Source organism: Merops nubicus, unplaced genomic scaffold (assembly GCF_000691845.1).
Source record: "Merops nubicus isolate BGI_N331 unplaced genomic scaffold, ASM69184v1 scaffold14082, whole genome shotgun sequence".
Lineage (NCBI taxonomy): Eukaryota > Metazoa > Chordata > Aves > Coraciiformes > Meropidae > Merops > Merops nubicus.
In genome coordinates, this window is record NW_008592962.1 from 2,955 (window position 1) to 18,298 (window position 15,344).

Here is a 15,344-nt window from a genome sequence, read left to right on the forward strand (position 1 = left end):
GGCTGGAGAAGGGCTGGCGCTGGTCTTCTGCTGGCTCCTGACTCAGAGGGGACAGCAGGACACCACGGGCCCTGTCCCAGTGTGACAAAACATGCATGACATCCTTCTGCGATGCCTCGTAGATCTTAAACCTCAGGGCCAAGTTCTTCTCGCTCTCACTCTGGGCCTCATCTTTGGTTTCCTCCTGTTCTGGATCTGGGGGTTGCATGACCTCTGCTGGGCAGGTGTCCATCAGGGGAACCTTGTTCTGCTTTTTCTTCTCTTCTTTGTCACCCAAAACAGGGTCCGGGTGCTCCTTTACAGGTCCCTTCTTGTCCACCCCCTTGGTGACATCTGACAGGAGGGACATGCTGGTGTTCTGGCCAGAAGGAGCAGGAAAAAACAGTGAGAGTTTCAAAGCATTGCTTAAATGCTGTTGGACAGTGATGGTCTTCACAATAGCCCCTCAAGCCTCACCTAAGATCTGTGCTTGGTGCTCTACAACCCCAGTTCAGGACGCAGCTGGTACCTAGTGAGGCTCAACTGAACTCAAACTCCCCAGTGCCAGGCAGGTGAGGAGTCCTGGAAACCATCTGAGAAACCAAGCAGCTTTGCCATCCCAAACAGAACTTCAGACACCTCCTTACTTGTTTCTGGTGTGCTGAGCATCCCTGACAATTTGGGAAGTCAGACTGCTGATGAACAGCTAAGGCTGGTGGTATCTCCTGCCAAACATGTAGGAGAAGACACCACATCCCAGATGGATCATGGCTCAGAGGCATAAGCCACATGCAGAGCAGGGAGAAATGCTGGACTAAAACCATCCAGAGATTCACAGTGAATGTGTGGAGCTCTGTGACGCCACGACTCAAGGGCAGCATGACCCTAGGAGAGCAGCTCTGCTGAGGAACCCATGGAAACCCCCCTGGTGAAACAGCAGCACGAGGAAACATGGGCTATGGGTCCCCGGCACAGCTCCATGTGTTGTCCACAGCCAGGTGGCCCAGCAGGGCCCATGGCTGATGGCTTCCTGGAGAATGGTGTGGAAGTTCCCCAGAGCCTCTACTCATCTTTACAAACACAACCACTCACCTGCCGGACTAGAAGCTGGCTTTTCTTCCCCAAAACATTATCTTTGTCTTTTCCAAGCTCTCTCTTCCCCCTCCTAGACTTCTTCTTCATCTCTTCCTCCTTCAAGCGTTCTAGCTCCCGCTGGTGTTTTTCCTCAAGCTCTCGAGCCAGCTGTTCCATCTCCCTTCAGCAAGTCAAACAGAAAGCATCTCTGAGAGTCACCAGCAGAAATCTGTGCTCGCTGCAATCCCAGCTGGTCCTGCACTTCAGGCATTGACCCTGAGATCAGGCAGAACCATTAGAACAGCTCCATGGATGTCCCTCAACCCAGGCAGGCTGGGAACATCTAAAGGGAGAGAAGGGCCAGCCAACCTAAGCCTGGAAACCTTATGGTCTCAATTGTGCAACTTCTGGTAGGGGGGTTTGAACTAGATGATCTTTAAAGTCCCTTTCAACCCACACCATTCTGTGATTCTCTCTGATTGTCCCTGGGCACAGCCCTCTCCTTCCCAAGGATGATGATATCCATCAAAAAGCAAAGGCTGAAGTAACTTCGCTCCTGCAAAACAGCCTCTGAACCACCAGATTTCCTGCTGGAACCCATCTGTGACCACGGGAAACTTGTGCTGCCTGTCCTGGGAATGATGCCTTGAAGCAGCCCTAGTGACTTCCTCCCATGGAAACAAACTTCAGCCTGGGCTGAAGGAAGGGCTGGAACACACATGAAACCTCTTCCAGTTTCACACTTATCTTGAGCATCCTCCTGAGCCAGGCTGCTTGGCTGGATCAGAGTTTCTCCAGGCTCACCTGCTCCTGCAGCTGAAGGTGAGCATAACATCTCACCAGCTTTCATGGCTGGTGTCACTCAGTAAGGAAAACCCTGGGAGGTCAGCACTGCAAAGGCTTCACCTGCAGCAGGACTAGTATCTACACCAACCCACATAACCCTTCTGGTTTGGGGAGGAAGGAGGGTGAAGAAGATAATTAACTTAGAGACACTTAGAAGTGCAGCAGCAAGGCAAGCACCGAGCCCAGCCAACATCTAAGCCCGAGAGGGCTCAACACTGCGATGGAGAAAAGATGTTCTCACCTCGCCAGAGGAAGTCCTTCTTCTGCTGGGAACCAGGGAGGTGGCACTGACCGTCTGTTGTGGTTTGAGGCTCAGGGGTGGGACAGGTGATCTCTAGGACTCAGGAGGGTCCATGGGGGAGTGATTTATTCCCTCCCCCTTCCTCTGCCACCTCTTTAAAAGAGGCAGAAAGTGGGGGCTTCGCACTCTCTTGCCCTTGGTGTGTGCAGAGATCAGCCTGCCTGATTGCAAGCGGTCCTGAGCAATCCTACTGCCATCCGAGATTTGGGTTTTGTATATCTTGTTTACTTTGTATTCCCCCCATCTTTGTACATGTATCTCCCTCCCTTTTTGCTTTCTGTTCCCTGTTAAACAATATACTTTATTTCATTTAGCTTCCAATCGGTGCAAAGCCTCTCTTTGGGGGGAGCACACAAAATTCTGTTCCGTGGGGGCCTGCCCTGAGCTCTGATACAGAACCAGAACACCATCCTTGAGCTGCTTTTAAATAGACACTTTGGGCTTTTGCTTTGTAACCTCTCTGAGCCCAACCAAGGTCCCCAGAGCAGGACATCCCTCTGAGGACACTATGCAGGGGAGTCACCCGTGGAAGGCTTACAGACCTCCTCTTCCTCTCACGCTGGACTTGTCGGATAGCGTCATTAAGCTGAGTTTTCTGCTCCTCAGGGAGGGCATCAAACTCATCCTCATCCATCTCCCGGAGACGTGTGATCTCCTTCCTGGCAGCTTCTTCCTGCTCCCATTCTTCAGCACAGACCAGAGAAGAAACCATTAAGCAGAACTTATTGTTCTGGGTGAGCTGTGACGGTTCACAACCCTGTCCTGACACAGCCTATCATCCTGCCAGGAGATACTGAAGACCTTATATCCCTGCTCCAAAACTCATCTAACATCCCCAAACCACAGCTGGTCAGCAAGTTCCTGAACCTGGCCTGGCTCATTCACACCAGCGTTGTGGACAGCTGGCCAGTGGTTAATTATGGAGCCACAACAACTTGCACTTGTGTCCAAGGTTTAACATTGGAGACTAAGGTGAGTCTCGCAACACCAGCTTTGCTTTATTTCAACCAACTGTGAGCTGAGTACTGGCTACACTGAGGCAAAAGGTGGAAGGATTAATAAAAACATTGATATGATTCTATGATTCTATGATTTCTCACAAGGGATGCTGGTAACACAGGGGTAAGGTTGAGGACTTGAGAGCAATGGAGATAAAAGGTCTCACCTTCCTGTTCTTTAGCAGCTGCCTCCTTGGCCTTCAAAGAAGCATAATCCTGGATCAGGTTCACAAAATAGATGTGAGGCCGATTCCTGACAGCTTTGAGCAGGCAGAGGAGAGCAGAGGCTGCGTTGCGTGCAAAGAGGGTCTCCAGGCCATCAAACACCACTCCCTTGTAGCAGTCACTCAGCTGTGAATGAAGTCAAAAAGAAAGTCAACAGTCACACACACGGGGCTCTCAGCTGGTCAGCGAATCCAAAATATCCCAGGACGACAGCCATGGTTGTTCCAAGCCAAGCTCTGATCTTTCCCCCAGGCTCTGCCAGATCCTCCACCTGAGGGTACCCCCGTGTGACCCAGGACTCCTCCAGCAGCAGACTCAGAACCTCCTCCTCCCTGAAGGGTACCTCGCTGCCCATCTCTGTGTGCCCCCCCATCCCAGGTACCTGCAGCCTTTCCAAGAGGATGGCCACCAGGAGGTCCTCGGGCAGCAGGCAGCTCCTGAAGCCCAGCTCGGCCGCCGTGCTGCTGCTGCTCAGCCAGTGCCGCGCGGGCACGCCGGGGGAGATGAGGTGGGAACTGGATGAGCCCTGCAAGGTTCAACACCACGAGAGACATTGAGCACTCTGGGAGGCATTTCGGAACGTGATGGTGCCCCTGGACTCAGCTCTGGGGAGGCCAAAGTTTGAGGGCTGGGGTCAGGCTTGGGCACCACAGGAGAAGAAAGACCTTGAGGGGCTGAAAGGGTCTAGAGAAGGGCTACAAAGCTGGGGAGGGGGCTGGGGGATGTGGCTCAAGTGGCTGAGGGAGCTGGGGTTGTTTAGTCTGGAGAAGAGGAGGCTGAGGAACCTTCTGGCTCTCCACAGCTCACTGAAAGGAAGTTGGAGTGAGGTGGGGGTTAGTCTGTTCTCCCAAGTAACCAGAGATAGGACAAGAGGCAATGGGCTGAAGTTGCACCAGGGAATGTTTTGACTGGATATGAGGAAGAATTTCTTTCCTGGCGGACTGGTGAGGCCTTGGGCCAGGCTGCCCAGGGAGGTGCTGGAGTCCCCATCCCTGGAGGGGTTCAAAAAACTTTTGGACATGGCACTTAGGGACATGGTTTAGTGGCCATGGTAGTGTTGGGTTGATGATTGGACATGATGATCTTAGAGGTCTTTTCCAACCAGAGTGATTCTAGGAACAATTCCACCTGCTGGGCTTGGAGCTGGCTTTTCTCTTTTTAGTGGGAGACTAGAAGAAAACTACAGGCCAGCAGCACCAGGGGACAGGACAACTCTGGAGGGCACACCCCTTGGTCATCAGAGAGCCAAGCTTGCAAGACCCTGATGCAGCATCCCACAGCTCTCCCACCACCCACAGCCACATCAGTCAGGACTCCACTTCACCAACAAACCATTAAGACCTAGTGGAGCTTGTTTTGCCAGAGTAGAATATCTTGTTGCCACCTGAAATGACATCTAGGTGGCTTCCTGCGCTCTCTACCCCTGCAGCAGGCTCACCTGGGAGCCAGTGGGATCCATCAGCTGCTGTTTCTGGGACAGGGATGCATGGCCATCCACCTTCTTCTTGCTGGCCATGGTGTTCACCCGGCCACGGGAGCCACCAGACTGGAGGCTGACCTTCTCCCCAGAGCTGGACTGGCTCAGGTCCAAGCTGCGCTTGGCCTCGGCGCCGAGCTGCTGGCTGAGAGAGGCACCTGAACTTGGACCTGTGGAGGGAACAGGTGGCTCAGAGGGGCTGGTGATGGGTGCTGCAGGAGCGAGGAGACACCTGCCACCTTGGTAGGTCCACAGCCCTCATCCCCAGCCTGCCCACCCCAGCAGCACTGCTCTCCAGAAGTGTCTCCTTCCTGGCTTCTCCTATTAGCAGGACAAAACTTCCCATCCCATACGGGATTTGAGAGCCAGAGGTTTTAATGCACAGCCCTGAGGCCCTCTTAAGAGGGCTGGGTGCTGCCCTTGGGTCACAACAACTTTCTGCAATGCTCCAGGCTGGGAGAAACGTGGCTGGGAAGTGCCTTGTGGAAAATGACCTGGGGGGGGTGGTCAACAGCCAGCTGAAGGTGTGAGAGTGTGTGCCCAGGTGGCCCAGAAGGCCACCAGCATCCTGGCTTGGATCAGCACTAGTGTGGCCAGCAGGAGCAGGGCAGGGATTGTCCCCCTGGACTGGGCACTGGGGAGGCTGCCCCTTGAATCTTTGGGTCAGTTTTGGGCACCTCACTTGAAGAAGGACCTTGAGGGGTTGGAGCGTGGCCAGAGAAGGGCAACAAAGCTGCTGGGGAAGGGTCTAGAGCCCAAGTGTGGTGAGGAGCAGCTGAGGGAGCTGGGGGTGCTGAGCCTGGAGCCAAGGAGGCTCAGGGGAGACCTTCTGGCTCTCCACAACTCCTGACAGGAGGCTGGAGCCAGGTGAGGGTCAGACTTGTCTCCCCAGAACAAGTGACAGGGCAAGAGGAAATGGCCTCAAGTTGCCCCAGGGGAGGTTTAGGTTGGCCATGAGGACAAATGTCTTCTGCAAAGGAGTTGTCCAGGTCTGTGCCAGGCTGCCCAGGACAGTGGTGGAGTTCCCATCCCTGGAGGGGTTTCTGAGGACATGGCTTAGCAGTGACCTGGCAATGGTGCGTTACTGGTTAGACTTAATAATCCTAAAGGTCTCTTCCAACCAAAACAATTCTGTGGTTCTATGGATGAATCCAAGAATTTGTCCTCCAGGACCATTGTTTCCATACCTTGCTCCCATCCTGCATTCTCACATGGAGACTGGAACACACAGCCCTACCTCAACTGCATCACCTATCTTCACTGGAGCTAATCCTCCCCATGGGATAATCCCACTCAGGACCCAGACCCTTCTTCCTCCCACCAGCTCCAACCCAAACAGGTTCAAAGCCAAGCACTGCAGAACTTCCCCCACCAGAGTCAAGGTCTGCTCTCACCCTGCACAGTTCATGGCACCATCCACCCAATAAAGTCCCGCTGTTGTCTCTGATGGAGAACTCTGATGTTCTCACGTGGAGAACAGCCCAACGTGCAAGAGCTGCACGACCTGACATCACACGGAGGACAATCTCTGGAGAAAAGAGTACCTTCCTCTGCAGTATGTCTCTCATCTGAAACTCCTCTGGGACGTGGTTCTTCCCTTCCTGTCTTGTTTGGGAAGCCACAAACTCACGTTGCCTAGTGCTTTATGAGCCAATTCAGAGGGTTTTTTCCTTGTTCAAGTGGGCAGCAGTTCTGCCAGGTGGCCACGAGAAGCCAGCTGGATTCAGCTTTGAGGATATATAAAGAACCCTGAGAAAGGTACAGGTGGGCTTCACCACTCCTAGGATGAGGGACACATGTCAAAGAAGCCCAGGGGCAGCAGAAGTGCCTCTGCCTGAACCCTTAAAATAAAGATTTATTTTAAGAACCAGAGATGCTTTACGAAATGACTTCATGTTTCTTCATCCTGCACCCATCTTCTCCAAGAGACCCACAGTCTCTCAGACCTTCTCTGTAAGAAGCAGATGGACACACTGGGTCTCCATGGTGGCTCCGGTGTTCCTCCTCACCTGGCTCCTCGGTCTCCTGGCGGGTCTGCTCGATGGCAGCTCTCCTGCACAGCTCCCGGGCACGGAGCCCCGCAGGGCTGCTCCTGTCCCCGATGGCTTCGGCCACCATGGTGTCCATGGCCAAGCAGGCAGCCCCGTAGTATTTGGACAGGGCGACCGCTGCCGACGTCTTGCCTTCAGAGAGGGGAAGACAGCTTGGTGACACTTGCCTGAGAGGCATTTTTAGGGATAGGCTCTGAAAGGTCCCCAGACAGGATTTTGAAGTCTCCAGGATAATTGGAAAGCAAGTGCCCCCTTGGGAAAAACCACCAGGGAGGCAGCTTGGACATGGGTAGAAGCACTGTCCTCTAGAGCCAGGTGGATCATCTCCACCTCGTGTTCAGCTAAGGACCATGTCCTCTGTGGCGATCTCAGTCCTGGGCCCAGGATGCTGTTTCAGGCCCTGTCCCACGACCCCCCAGACCATTCACTAGCCTGTGCTGGTTGCTGTTGTCTCAGGCAATAACTAGGCATGGTTTGGGGGTTAGCATGAGCTAGGGACTGCTCCCATAAGGCAACCTGGACACTAGGCAACGGGTTCCCACAAAGCAATGGGGACACAGCCACCCTGTTTGAGGGAATGAGAGCCAAGCTGTGTGGACACAAGACAAGCTCCACCACTGGCACCAGACAGGTGAAGCCCTGGAACCTTTCCATGCACCAGCAGACCTCTGGGCTTACCGCGCTCCACTTCAACTGGCCAACCAAACCAACTGTGGTTCACCACGAAACATCTCTCCGGCTTCCCTCCCTCGCGAGCAAGGGCTGGGGCTCACGTACCTGCCAGGGGTGCCCCATGGATGATGACAACCACCCCTCGGCGGTGCTGGGCAGCGTGTCCTTCTGCAGAGGTGTCGATGCCGAGGTGACGGGCAATGGCCCGACAGACAGGGCTGTCTCCCACCTCTCCCGGGGCCTCCTTGCTGCTGGTGCTGCTCTGCCGATGCTCTGCTGTGCAGAATGGGGTGGAACAGTCAGCCTCCTGCCTCCCTGTCACCCTCCTCATCCTCCCCCAACCCAACAGGTCCTGGAAGAGGAGACCGCCAAAACCAACGTCACGCCTGGGGTTCCACCATGCCCTTCCTTCAAGACTTGTGCAGCTCAGGGCCTGCCTTAGATGCTGGTGAAGCTGCCTCTTCATAGGATAGTGAACAGGGTTGCAGAAAGAGGCAGGAACAAGCACCTGGCAAGACCTAAAAGGACTGAGCCAAGTCTCCTTCCATGAACTGTCAACATGGTCCTTGAGGGAGTTTGGTCCCGGGTCCTGCTGAGTAAGGGCAGGACAGGCAGAACTGGGCATATTACACAGCCCCAAGGTAGAGGATCCATCTGGGGATCAAGTGATTATCCAAAATATGGATGCTTGAGGAATATTACAGCAGGAGATGTGGCTGGGCTCTGAATTCACAGTGTTTGCAAAGAGCTCCCAGCGCTGCTCTTAGGAGGTCACCCATAGCCATCTCATCTTGCTCTGTCACACAGGACACATTTCCCTGCCTAGGAAAGGGATCACCACCCTCTGATCCCAACAGCTCCTGAGGGCAAACATGCTCATTTGGCAAAGCTGGGGAAAACCTCCCTGGCCTCTCATTGTCCCTATCCCAGCCTCTTCTCAGGATCCTACAGACTTCATACAGAAGAGCAGATGGAGAGCCTACAGCAGCAAAGATGGCACCAGGCTACAGTGAAGTGACAGAGGTGACCCTGAAGTCCTCCACTGAGGCCCTTTGTCCACGATGGACACAAAACAGGTGAAGAGCTGAGGGTTATTACCTCGCCCATGTCTTCTCTCAACACTTTCCTCCTCTTCTCCATGTTCAGATTTCGAGTCCACCTTGCTGGACTGGCTTTCATCAACAATGGAGGTGGGAACAACTGAGCTATGGGATGAGATGGTGTGCACCACCCCAGCAGAGTGCTTTCCTCCTTGGTCTGACAGAGACTGGGCATCTTCGATGTTTGCTGAGGAGGAAGGACACGGAGGAAAGAAGGTGGTCAATGTTGCCAAGCAACCTGGCTCTTTGCCGTTCACCACTTTGCGTGGCCGCATACAAAAACCTGAAAATTCCCCAAGGAATTGTCCAGGGTGTCTCTGCCCCTGGGGGGATTTTGAGCTTGTGTTTCTGTTGCTGGGATGAAGTAAACACAGTAGAGCTGGTGACAGTAGACCTGGTCCTACTGGATGAAGAATTCATCCAGTCCTACTCTTTGTGGTTGAGGGACACAAGGGGACATCCTGATTCATCCCCCAGTCCGTGGCACGGCAGATAGGAGCCTGCTTGGGCTGCACTCAGGGCTAGTAGAGGGCGTGTGTTATGAGCCACAGACTTTCACCCTGGAATCTCTCCATGGAGCTGGGGACTGGCTGGCTGCTAAACCCACGGGCTTTCTGTGGAAAATGAGGTCATGGAGAGCTCAGTGTAGGTGGGCTGGACTCCCTGCTGTGCCCAACCCTCACCGTTGTCCTGGCCTGCTGGTTCCCCAGCCGTGGACTTCGCCTGCTCGTCCTGCAGCCTCTTCTGGTCCTGATAGAACTCCAGCACCTCTGGAGGCAGCTTCTCACCCGGGGAGCGTGGAGGCAGCAACAAGGTGTTGTGGCAATCATAGTCCTTCAGCATCCGGAGGATCTGTGCAGATGGGGGAGAGAAACCACATCTGGGATGAACTTCTTGATCTTCACCACATGAATGGAATCCTCAACCAACCCATCTTCTCCTCATTCCTTCCTCCCAACCAGACAGACTACCCAAGCTCCTCCACAGTCCACCAGAAGAGTTGGCTAACCCTGAAATGCCACCAGGCTCTGCCCTGGGCCCTGCCTCCATCTCCCTGGAGAAGCTGTGAAGCCACAGGAGCATGGACACGGGACCAGATTCTCCCTCTCACCTGCTCCTCAGCGAGGTACTGCTCATCGAACTCCAGCGAGTAAAACTCAATGGGAAACGTGCAGGGGTTCTTCACCACCACCGTGCCCTCCACGCCCCAGCTGCATGGCAGCACTGGTCCCAGCTCCAGCACTGGGGGGCTGAACTCCAGCTGTGGCTCCAGCCCATGTCCCAGGACCTGCAGCTGAAGGTGCTGGCTGCTCTGGCAGATGTTAACCTTCAGCTCGCTTCTGTAGGACTTCTGCAAAAGAGAGAAGCTCAAAAAGCTCCCTCATGAAGCCCCAGTTGACAGGAACTCAGTCAACCCTTCTCCAAGCTCAGGGGTGCTACCAGCACCTCTAAGGTGGATGGAAAACAGATATTTATTCAGAGCAGGAGCTATGGCATCCTCACGATGGCTCTGGCAACCAGGATGAGTCCTGGTGTGCAGTGCAACCTAAAATGGACCATGAGATGTTTTCACCTAGTGATGAGGGAGCATGATGAGAAGGTCCTCAGAGTTGTGCTGCCCAGGCATGGCCCTGGCACTGCTGCATCAGGCTAACATCAGCTACATGGAGGAACAGATGAGCTCTCACTGGCTAGAACTATGGGTCATCTTATGGAACTACAGAATCGTTTGGGTCAGAAGGGACCTTAAAAATCATCTAGTTCCAACCCTCCTGCCATGGGCAGGGACACTTCCCACTAGACTAGTTGCTCAAAGCCCCATCCAGCCTGGGCTCACACATTTCCTGTGTTAGGGCATCTGTAACCTCCCAGGGCAACCTGGGCCAGTGTCTCACCACCCTCACCATGAAAAACTTCTTCCTAATTTCTAAGCTAAATCTCCCCTCTCCCAGTTGGAACCCATCTCATCCTATCACTACAAGCCCTTGTAAAAAGCCCCTCTCCAGCTTTCTTGTAGGCCCCCTTCAGACACTGAAAGGCCACAATGAGGTCTCCTTGGAGCCTTCTCTTCTCCAGGCTGAACAACCCCAGCTCTCCCAGCCTGGCCTCACAGATGAGGAGCTCCAAGATCTTCACTGCTCAGTGTCTGGCTCTGGTCAAAGCCAAACACAAGATGGTTACAATTCTACAAGCTATTGAAACACCCCTGAGACCCAGCCCAGAAGACACATGTGGAAACCTGTGTCCACACTGCTACATGCTGCCCATTTCCAAGGCATGGTGGCCACAGGCCTCCATGGTTCATGATGACCTGCCTGGGGATGTGCAGACAGTTGGGTGAGAGCCACAGGGGCTGCTAGCAGCACAGCACATCAGGTGATGGTCCTGTCCTGCCCAGGAAGAGGTCTGCTGGCTGTTCTGTCTGCTGGTACCACCAGCAGGATTAGCCCAGATAGGCCCTTCCAGGGTTATCTCCAGCACTAGCTGGAGCCTGCAAAGACCCCACGCGAGAAGGAAAATGAGGGGAAGCAGGCAGATCTCCCCCCATGATGCCCCACTGGTCTCCACACAAGCTCCCTGTGGGTTTCCAAAGTCCCTCTCAAGAGAGTGAGCTGCAGGAGAAACCGAGGCATGGTGGGTACAGGGCTTGCAGAAAGCTTCACATGCTTTTTTTTTTTCCCAGCTGCCCTCCCTCCTGCATCCTGCCCTGCCTCCTGGAGGTGGCATCTTCCCTGGTTTAGTGCTCATGGCAGCATTTAGTTGACAGTTGGACTTGATGGTCTTAGAGGTCTTTTCCAACCTTAATTATTCTATGCCTCCTCTTTCTCACCTCTTCCATGGGTGAAAACCTGACTCGCACATTGCATCGTTCTCCTGGGGCCAGGGCTCCAGCTGAGGGCACTGCCTCAAAGACACAGAGCTTGGTCTTCAACTCCTGAAGCAGCTTCTGACGCACGTTGGCTGGCAAGTGCTTGTCCACCTGAGCACAAAAAATGGTTGTGTGAGGTCTCCTTGGTCTCTGAAGATGAACTCTTGGTTCCTCCAGTGCTCTGAGATACTGCCACGGTGCTGAGAGCACTCACATCCAAACCAGCTGTGGCCACCACTGGCCTAGAACTGTGGGGAAAATGTGTAGGCAGACAGAGGGAGAGGCATTGTCCTCAAGAGGAGGAGGAATGGGTGAAGGTGCCAGAGAAGTGAAGCATCAGCTAATGAACAGGTCCAGGTGAACCAGCTTTGCTCTGTACCCTCTGAAGCTTCCTCAAACAAGCTGTAGCCCAAGTCCTCAGGCAGCCACAGGGGCAAGAAAAAGCAGGAGAAGGCAAAGAAAACCCAACCCAGAAGTCACACGTGGCACATTGTCCATGCTTTACCTTCTTGACAGGTTCATTCCTGGTGATGAACCATTTACAGGGGACCTGGAGATGATTGTGGAGCTGGACGGTTTCTTCCTGGCACTGCCCACACCGGACAGTGGAGAACTCCAGTCTGTCCCTGGAGAGGCAGAGGGATGGCACAGTCACGTTGGCACGGAGGCGGATGTGAAACGTGGGGCCTCCTGCTACCTAGTGAAGGACAGAGCACCTCCCTGAGAGCCCAGGTGACATCTGCTGCTGTCCCCCACCTGCCCCGAAAGGAGGTGTGGACACAGGGAGGCAAGGAAGCACAGGGTACCTTGATGGGCAGGAGCACGTCCACCCCTCCCAGCGGCAGGTGGGCACCTTGGGGGTCAAAGCGGACTTCAAAGGTCTCGGTCTCACAGTAGGGCAGGTGCTTCACACGGTCCAGCTCCACGCTGAAACCTTCCACGGATGGAAACAAAGCAGCTGAGACACACAACTGACACAAGTGTGTCAAAAGGCCATAGGGGGGTCCCTGCTGGCAGGTCTCTGAAAGACTCCTTGGCACCTGGGGAGAAGCCTGCTGCTGCTTCTCCCTTATTACTGCCCAAGGAGAAAGGCTTCAAGCCCACATGGGGAAACAGAAACCTATCAGCTGAGGAGCTTCAGCAATTCCTTCCTCAGGCATCCCAGGGAAGGATGCATGGACCTTTCTGAAGGAGAATTTCCAGCTAATATCCCCCCATGCCGTGGTGCTCTCTGGGAAACAACTCTGAGGAGACATCTGACCACCCTTCAGACACAGTGAGGCACTACTGGTTGGTGCTGCTGCCTTACCTCAAGGCCTGTTTTGATTCAACAGAGGACCTCAGGGGCTGTTTTCTCAACAAAGGCTTAGCAGAAGTGTTATAACATTATGAAGTCCAGAGAAAGCACTCCCAAGCCATGATGGGTCCATTTGTTGGCAACAAGCCCACAGAGTGCACAAAGAAACTCAAGATGATGCTCTTGGTAGCCAAGAGGAGAAGATGCCAAGAGGTGACTGAGGTGTTCATCCCATCTAACCCCTGCAGTGAAGTGCTGGGGTAGCCACAGTCAGGCCAGGTCTCTGGGCCCTGTTGGCCAGGAGAGCTCAGGCTCTGAAGCACCATGGAGAAGGTCTCAAGGAAGAAACAGCTACACAAGCAAGGACTCAAAATTAACTTCCCATGCCTTAAACTAATCTGTCTGAGATAGCTCCTTGAAGCCCACGTGAAGCCTCTCCTGCACTAGTCACCTGTGTCACGTAGGACCCGTCCATCGGCGTGGAAGGACACGGGGAACTGCCCGGTGTTGGTGATCTTCACAATGTGTGTCTGGATGCTACCAAGAATGACGTAGCCAAGGTCCAGGATGTACTCTGGCAGCTGAGCTCTGAAAAGGGGAAGAAGGAGAATCCTTCAACCACAGCTTGGCTACGTATCCAAGTGGATGGAAGGTGCAAATAAAGCGAGTATTTCTCTATTTACTGCTATAAAAACTAAAGCCCATTAAACCCACGGCTTGACCAACTGTGTTTCTCTGGTTGACCATCTTTGTAAGTCACAGGGAGTGTAGGTATGAGATTTTAGCAGCTACCAACGAGACCTGAAATCGAGTTTAAAATGGATACTGGTCACAGCTCCTCTGCTACAAAAAGCCATTGTAGATAAGTCCACTGGACCTCCCCTGGTCTCAGTGGAACTGCTAAGCCTGGTGTAGAACCCAAGCCTGAAACTGCTTCAGGACCTTGTAAGAAGATTTGCCTGCTCCAGAATCTTCACTGCTCCACAACCAGATCTGTCCCCAGAGCAACACTGCTAACTACACCAAACAACACCTCCAAGGATCATGAGAAGGTCCTTTTCCAGAGCAGTCCCATTTGGGAAAGCACATAAATAAATGGTCTGCTTTGCAGAGCACCTTCTTCCTGAACCAGAGTGTACTGTGTTCAAACCTCCTCATGAAGGAGCAGAGGGAAGGACCAGGCCAGCTAGGTAAGCCCTGTAGTCCCACCAGCATGCAAGCCACCCAATTTGTTAACCTGTTCTTCTTGCTCTGTGATCTTCTTGTGATCTGCTAGTGGGAACAAAGACACCAGCTTTGAGTTGCCTCTTTCAGGGCTGGTCAGCAGGGATGGGGTCTGTGCTACCTGTAAGGGCCTGATGGTCTGCACTGGACCACCTTCAGCTCTAAGAACAGAGCCCAGCACCCATGGGGAGCTGAGCAGCTCCAAAGCTCAGGGTGGCACGGTGGACATGAGGACACTCAGCTGCTTGCAGGGAGCATGTCAGAGCCATCAGGATCAGACCCTTTCTGAAGTCCCCAGCTACTCCTGGTTCTGCAGACATGAGGAGATCCTAGAAGCAGAGGTGCACTGCTGGGTGTCACCCTTGGGGCACCTGGAGATAATGTATGGAGTCCCTACTAACTTGAGAAGCCTCCGACGAGCACGCTGGTCAAAGCTAGTGTCCTCTCGGGGACTGAAGGCGAGAGCTTTCTGCTGCTCCAGGGCGTGTTCTTCCATCAGCATCTCCTCCAGCCTCATCTGCAGCTGAGTGTCCAACTGAGGAAAGGAAAGACAGCAACTGGTTAGCAGAGGTCCTTCCCAAGGCACAGGCCTGCTTCTGAAAGAGGAGCCCACCCTGCTCTTGTTGAGAGGGGTGATAAGGTCCTGACTGAGAGGACAGAAGGACCCCATCTCAAGGAAAACGAGCTCCACACCTTCACCTGCTCATTTTCATTGTCACCAAAAGCTGATCTGGCCAGACAGACAAGCCAGGAACCTTTCAGAGCTCCAAGTATTTGCCGGCCTGCAGCCGGTGTCCAATTAGCTTGGACAAAACCTCTCTTGGAAAGGAAACCATGACAAAGCTGGTGCCTCTTGGAGATGAACGCTAACAGGACAATCCCAGGGCACAGTCAGGCTGCTGCCACTAAGCTCTGTAGACCTGGCAGGGCTTGGGCTGTGAGCAACAAATCCCCCACCAATGACCTACACCTCCATCACACAGCACCATAAAGTCCATCACTTGAGCGTGGCCTTCAGGGTCTCTCCCTGGGCTGGTCTGGAAGCTCATGCATCTACAGGAGGGACAACTACCAGAGGCGGGCAGCCCCTGGGGCTGTGCTGAGCTCACACTAGGTGTGGGCAGGGAAGTCCCAAGTGCCAGCAGGGCACCAGGAAGGTTGCTGTGGGGTGCAAGGGGACCAAAGGAGACAGGGGGAGTGGTGGCAGCGGGCCACCCGGGCGGCACGCACG

General features: G+C 53.9%; 1 protein-coding gene across 1 annotated transcript in view; it reads right to left on the reverse strand.

Annotated features, from left to right (window-relative positions):
• Positions 1–15,344, reverse strand: part of LOC103768181 (hydrocephalus-inducing protein homolog) — a gene marked incomplete at both ends in the record, with an annotated part of 71,375 nt that overhangs the window by 2,480 nt on the left and 53,551 nt on the right. Inside the window, 16 exons of the mRNA XM_008935320.1 lie at positions 15–358; positions 1,060–1,234; positions 2,743–2,884; positions 3,366–3,549; positions 3,806–3,949; positions 4,862–5,070; positions 6,910–7,083; positions 7,729–7,899; positions 8,722–8,910; positions 9,419–9,575; positions 9,835–10,074; positions 11,554–11,703; positions 12,098–12,289; positions 12,399–12,526; positions 13,341–13,477; positions 14,515–14,648. Coding sequence (XP_008933568.1) covers positions 15–358; positions 1,060–1,234; positions 2,743–2,884; positions 3,366–3,549; positions 3,806–3,949; positions 4,862–5,070; positions 6,910–7,083; positions 7,729–7,899; positions 8,722–8,910; positions 9,419–9,575; positions 9,835–10,074; positions 11,554–11,703; positions 12,098–12,289; positions 12,399–12,526; positions 13,341–13,477; positions 14,515–14,648 — 2,870 coding nt within the window. The remainder of the gene's footprint in view (positions 1–14; positions 359–1,059; positions 1,235–2,742; positions 2,885–3,365; positions 3,550–3,805; positions 3,950–4,861; positions 5,071–6,909; positions 7,084–7,728; positions 7,900–8,721; positions 8,911–9,418; positions 9,576–9,834; positions 10,075–11,553; positions 11,704–12,097; positions 12,290–12,398; positions 12,527–13,340; positions 13,478–14,514; positions 14,649–15,344) is intronic.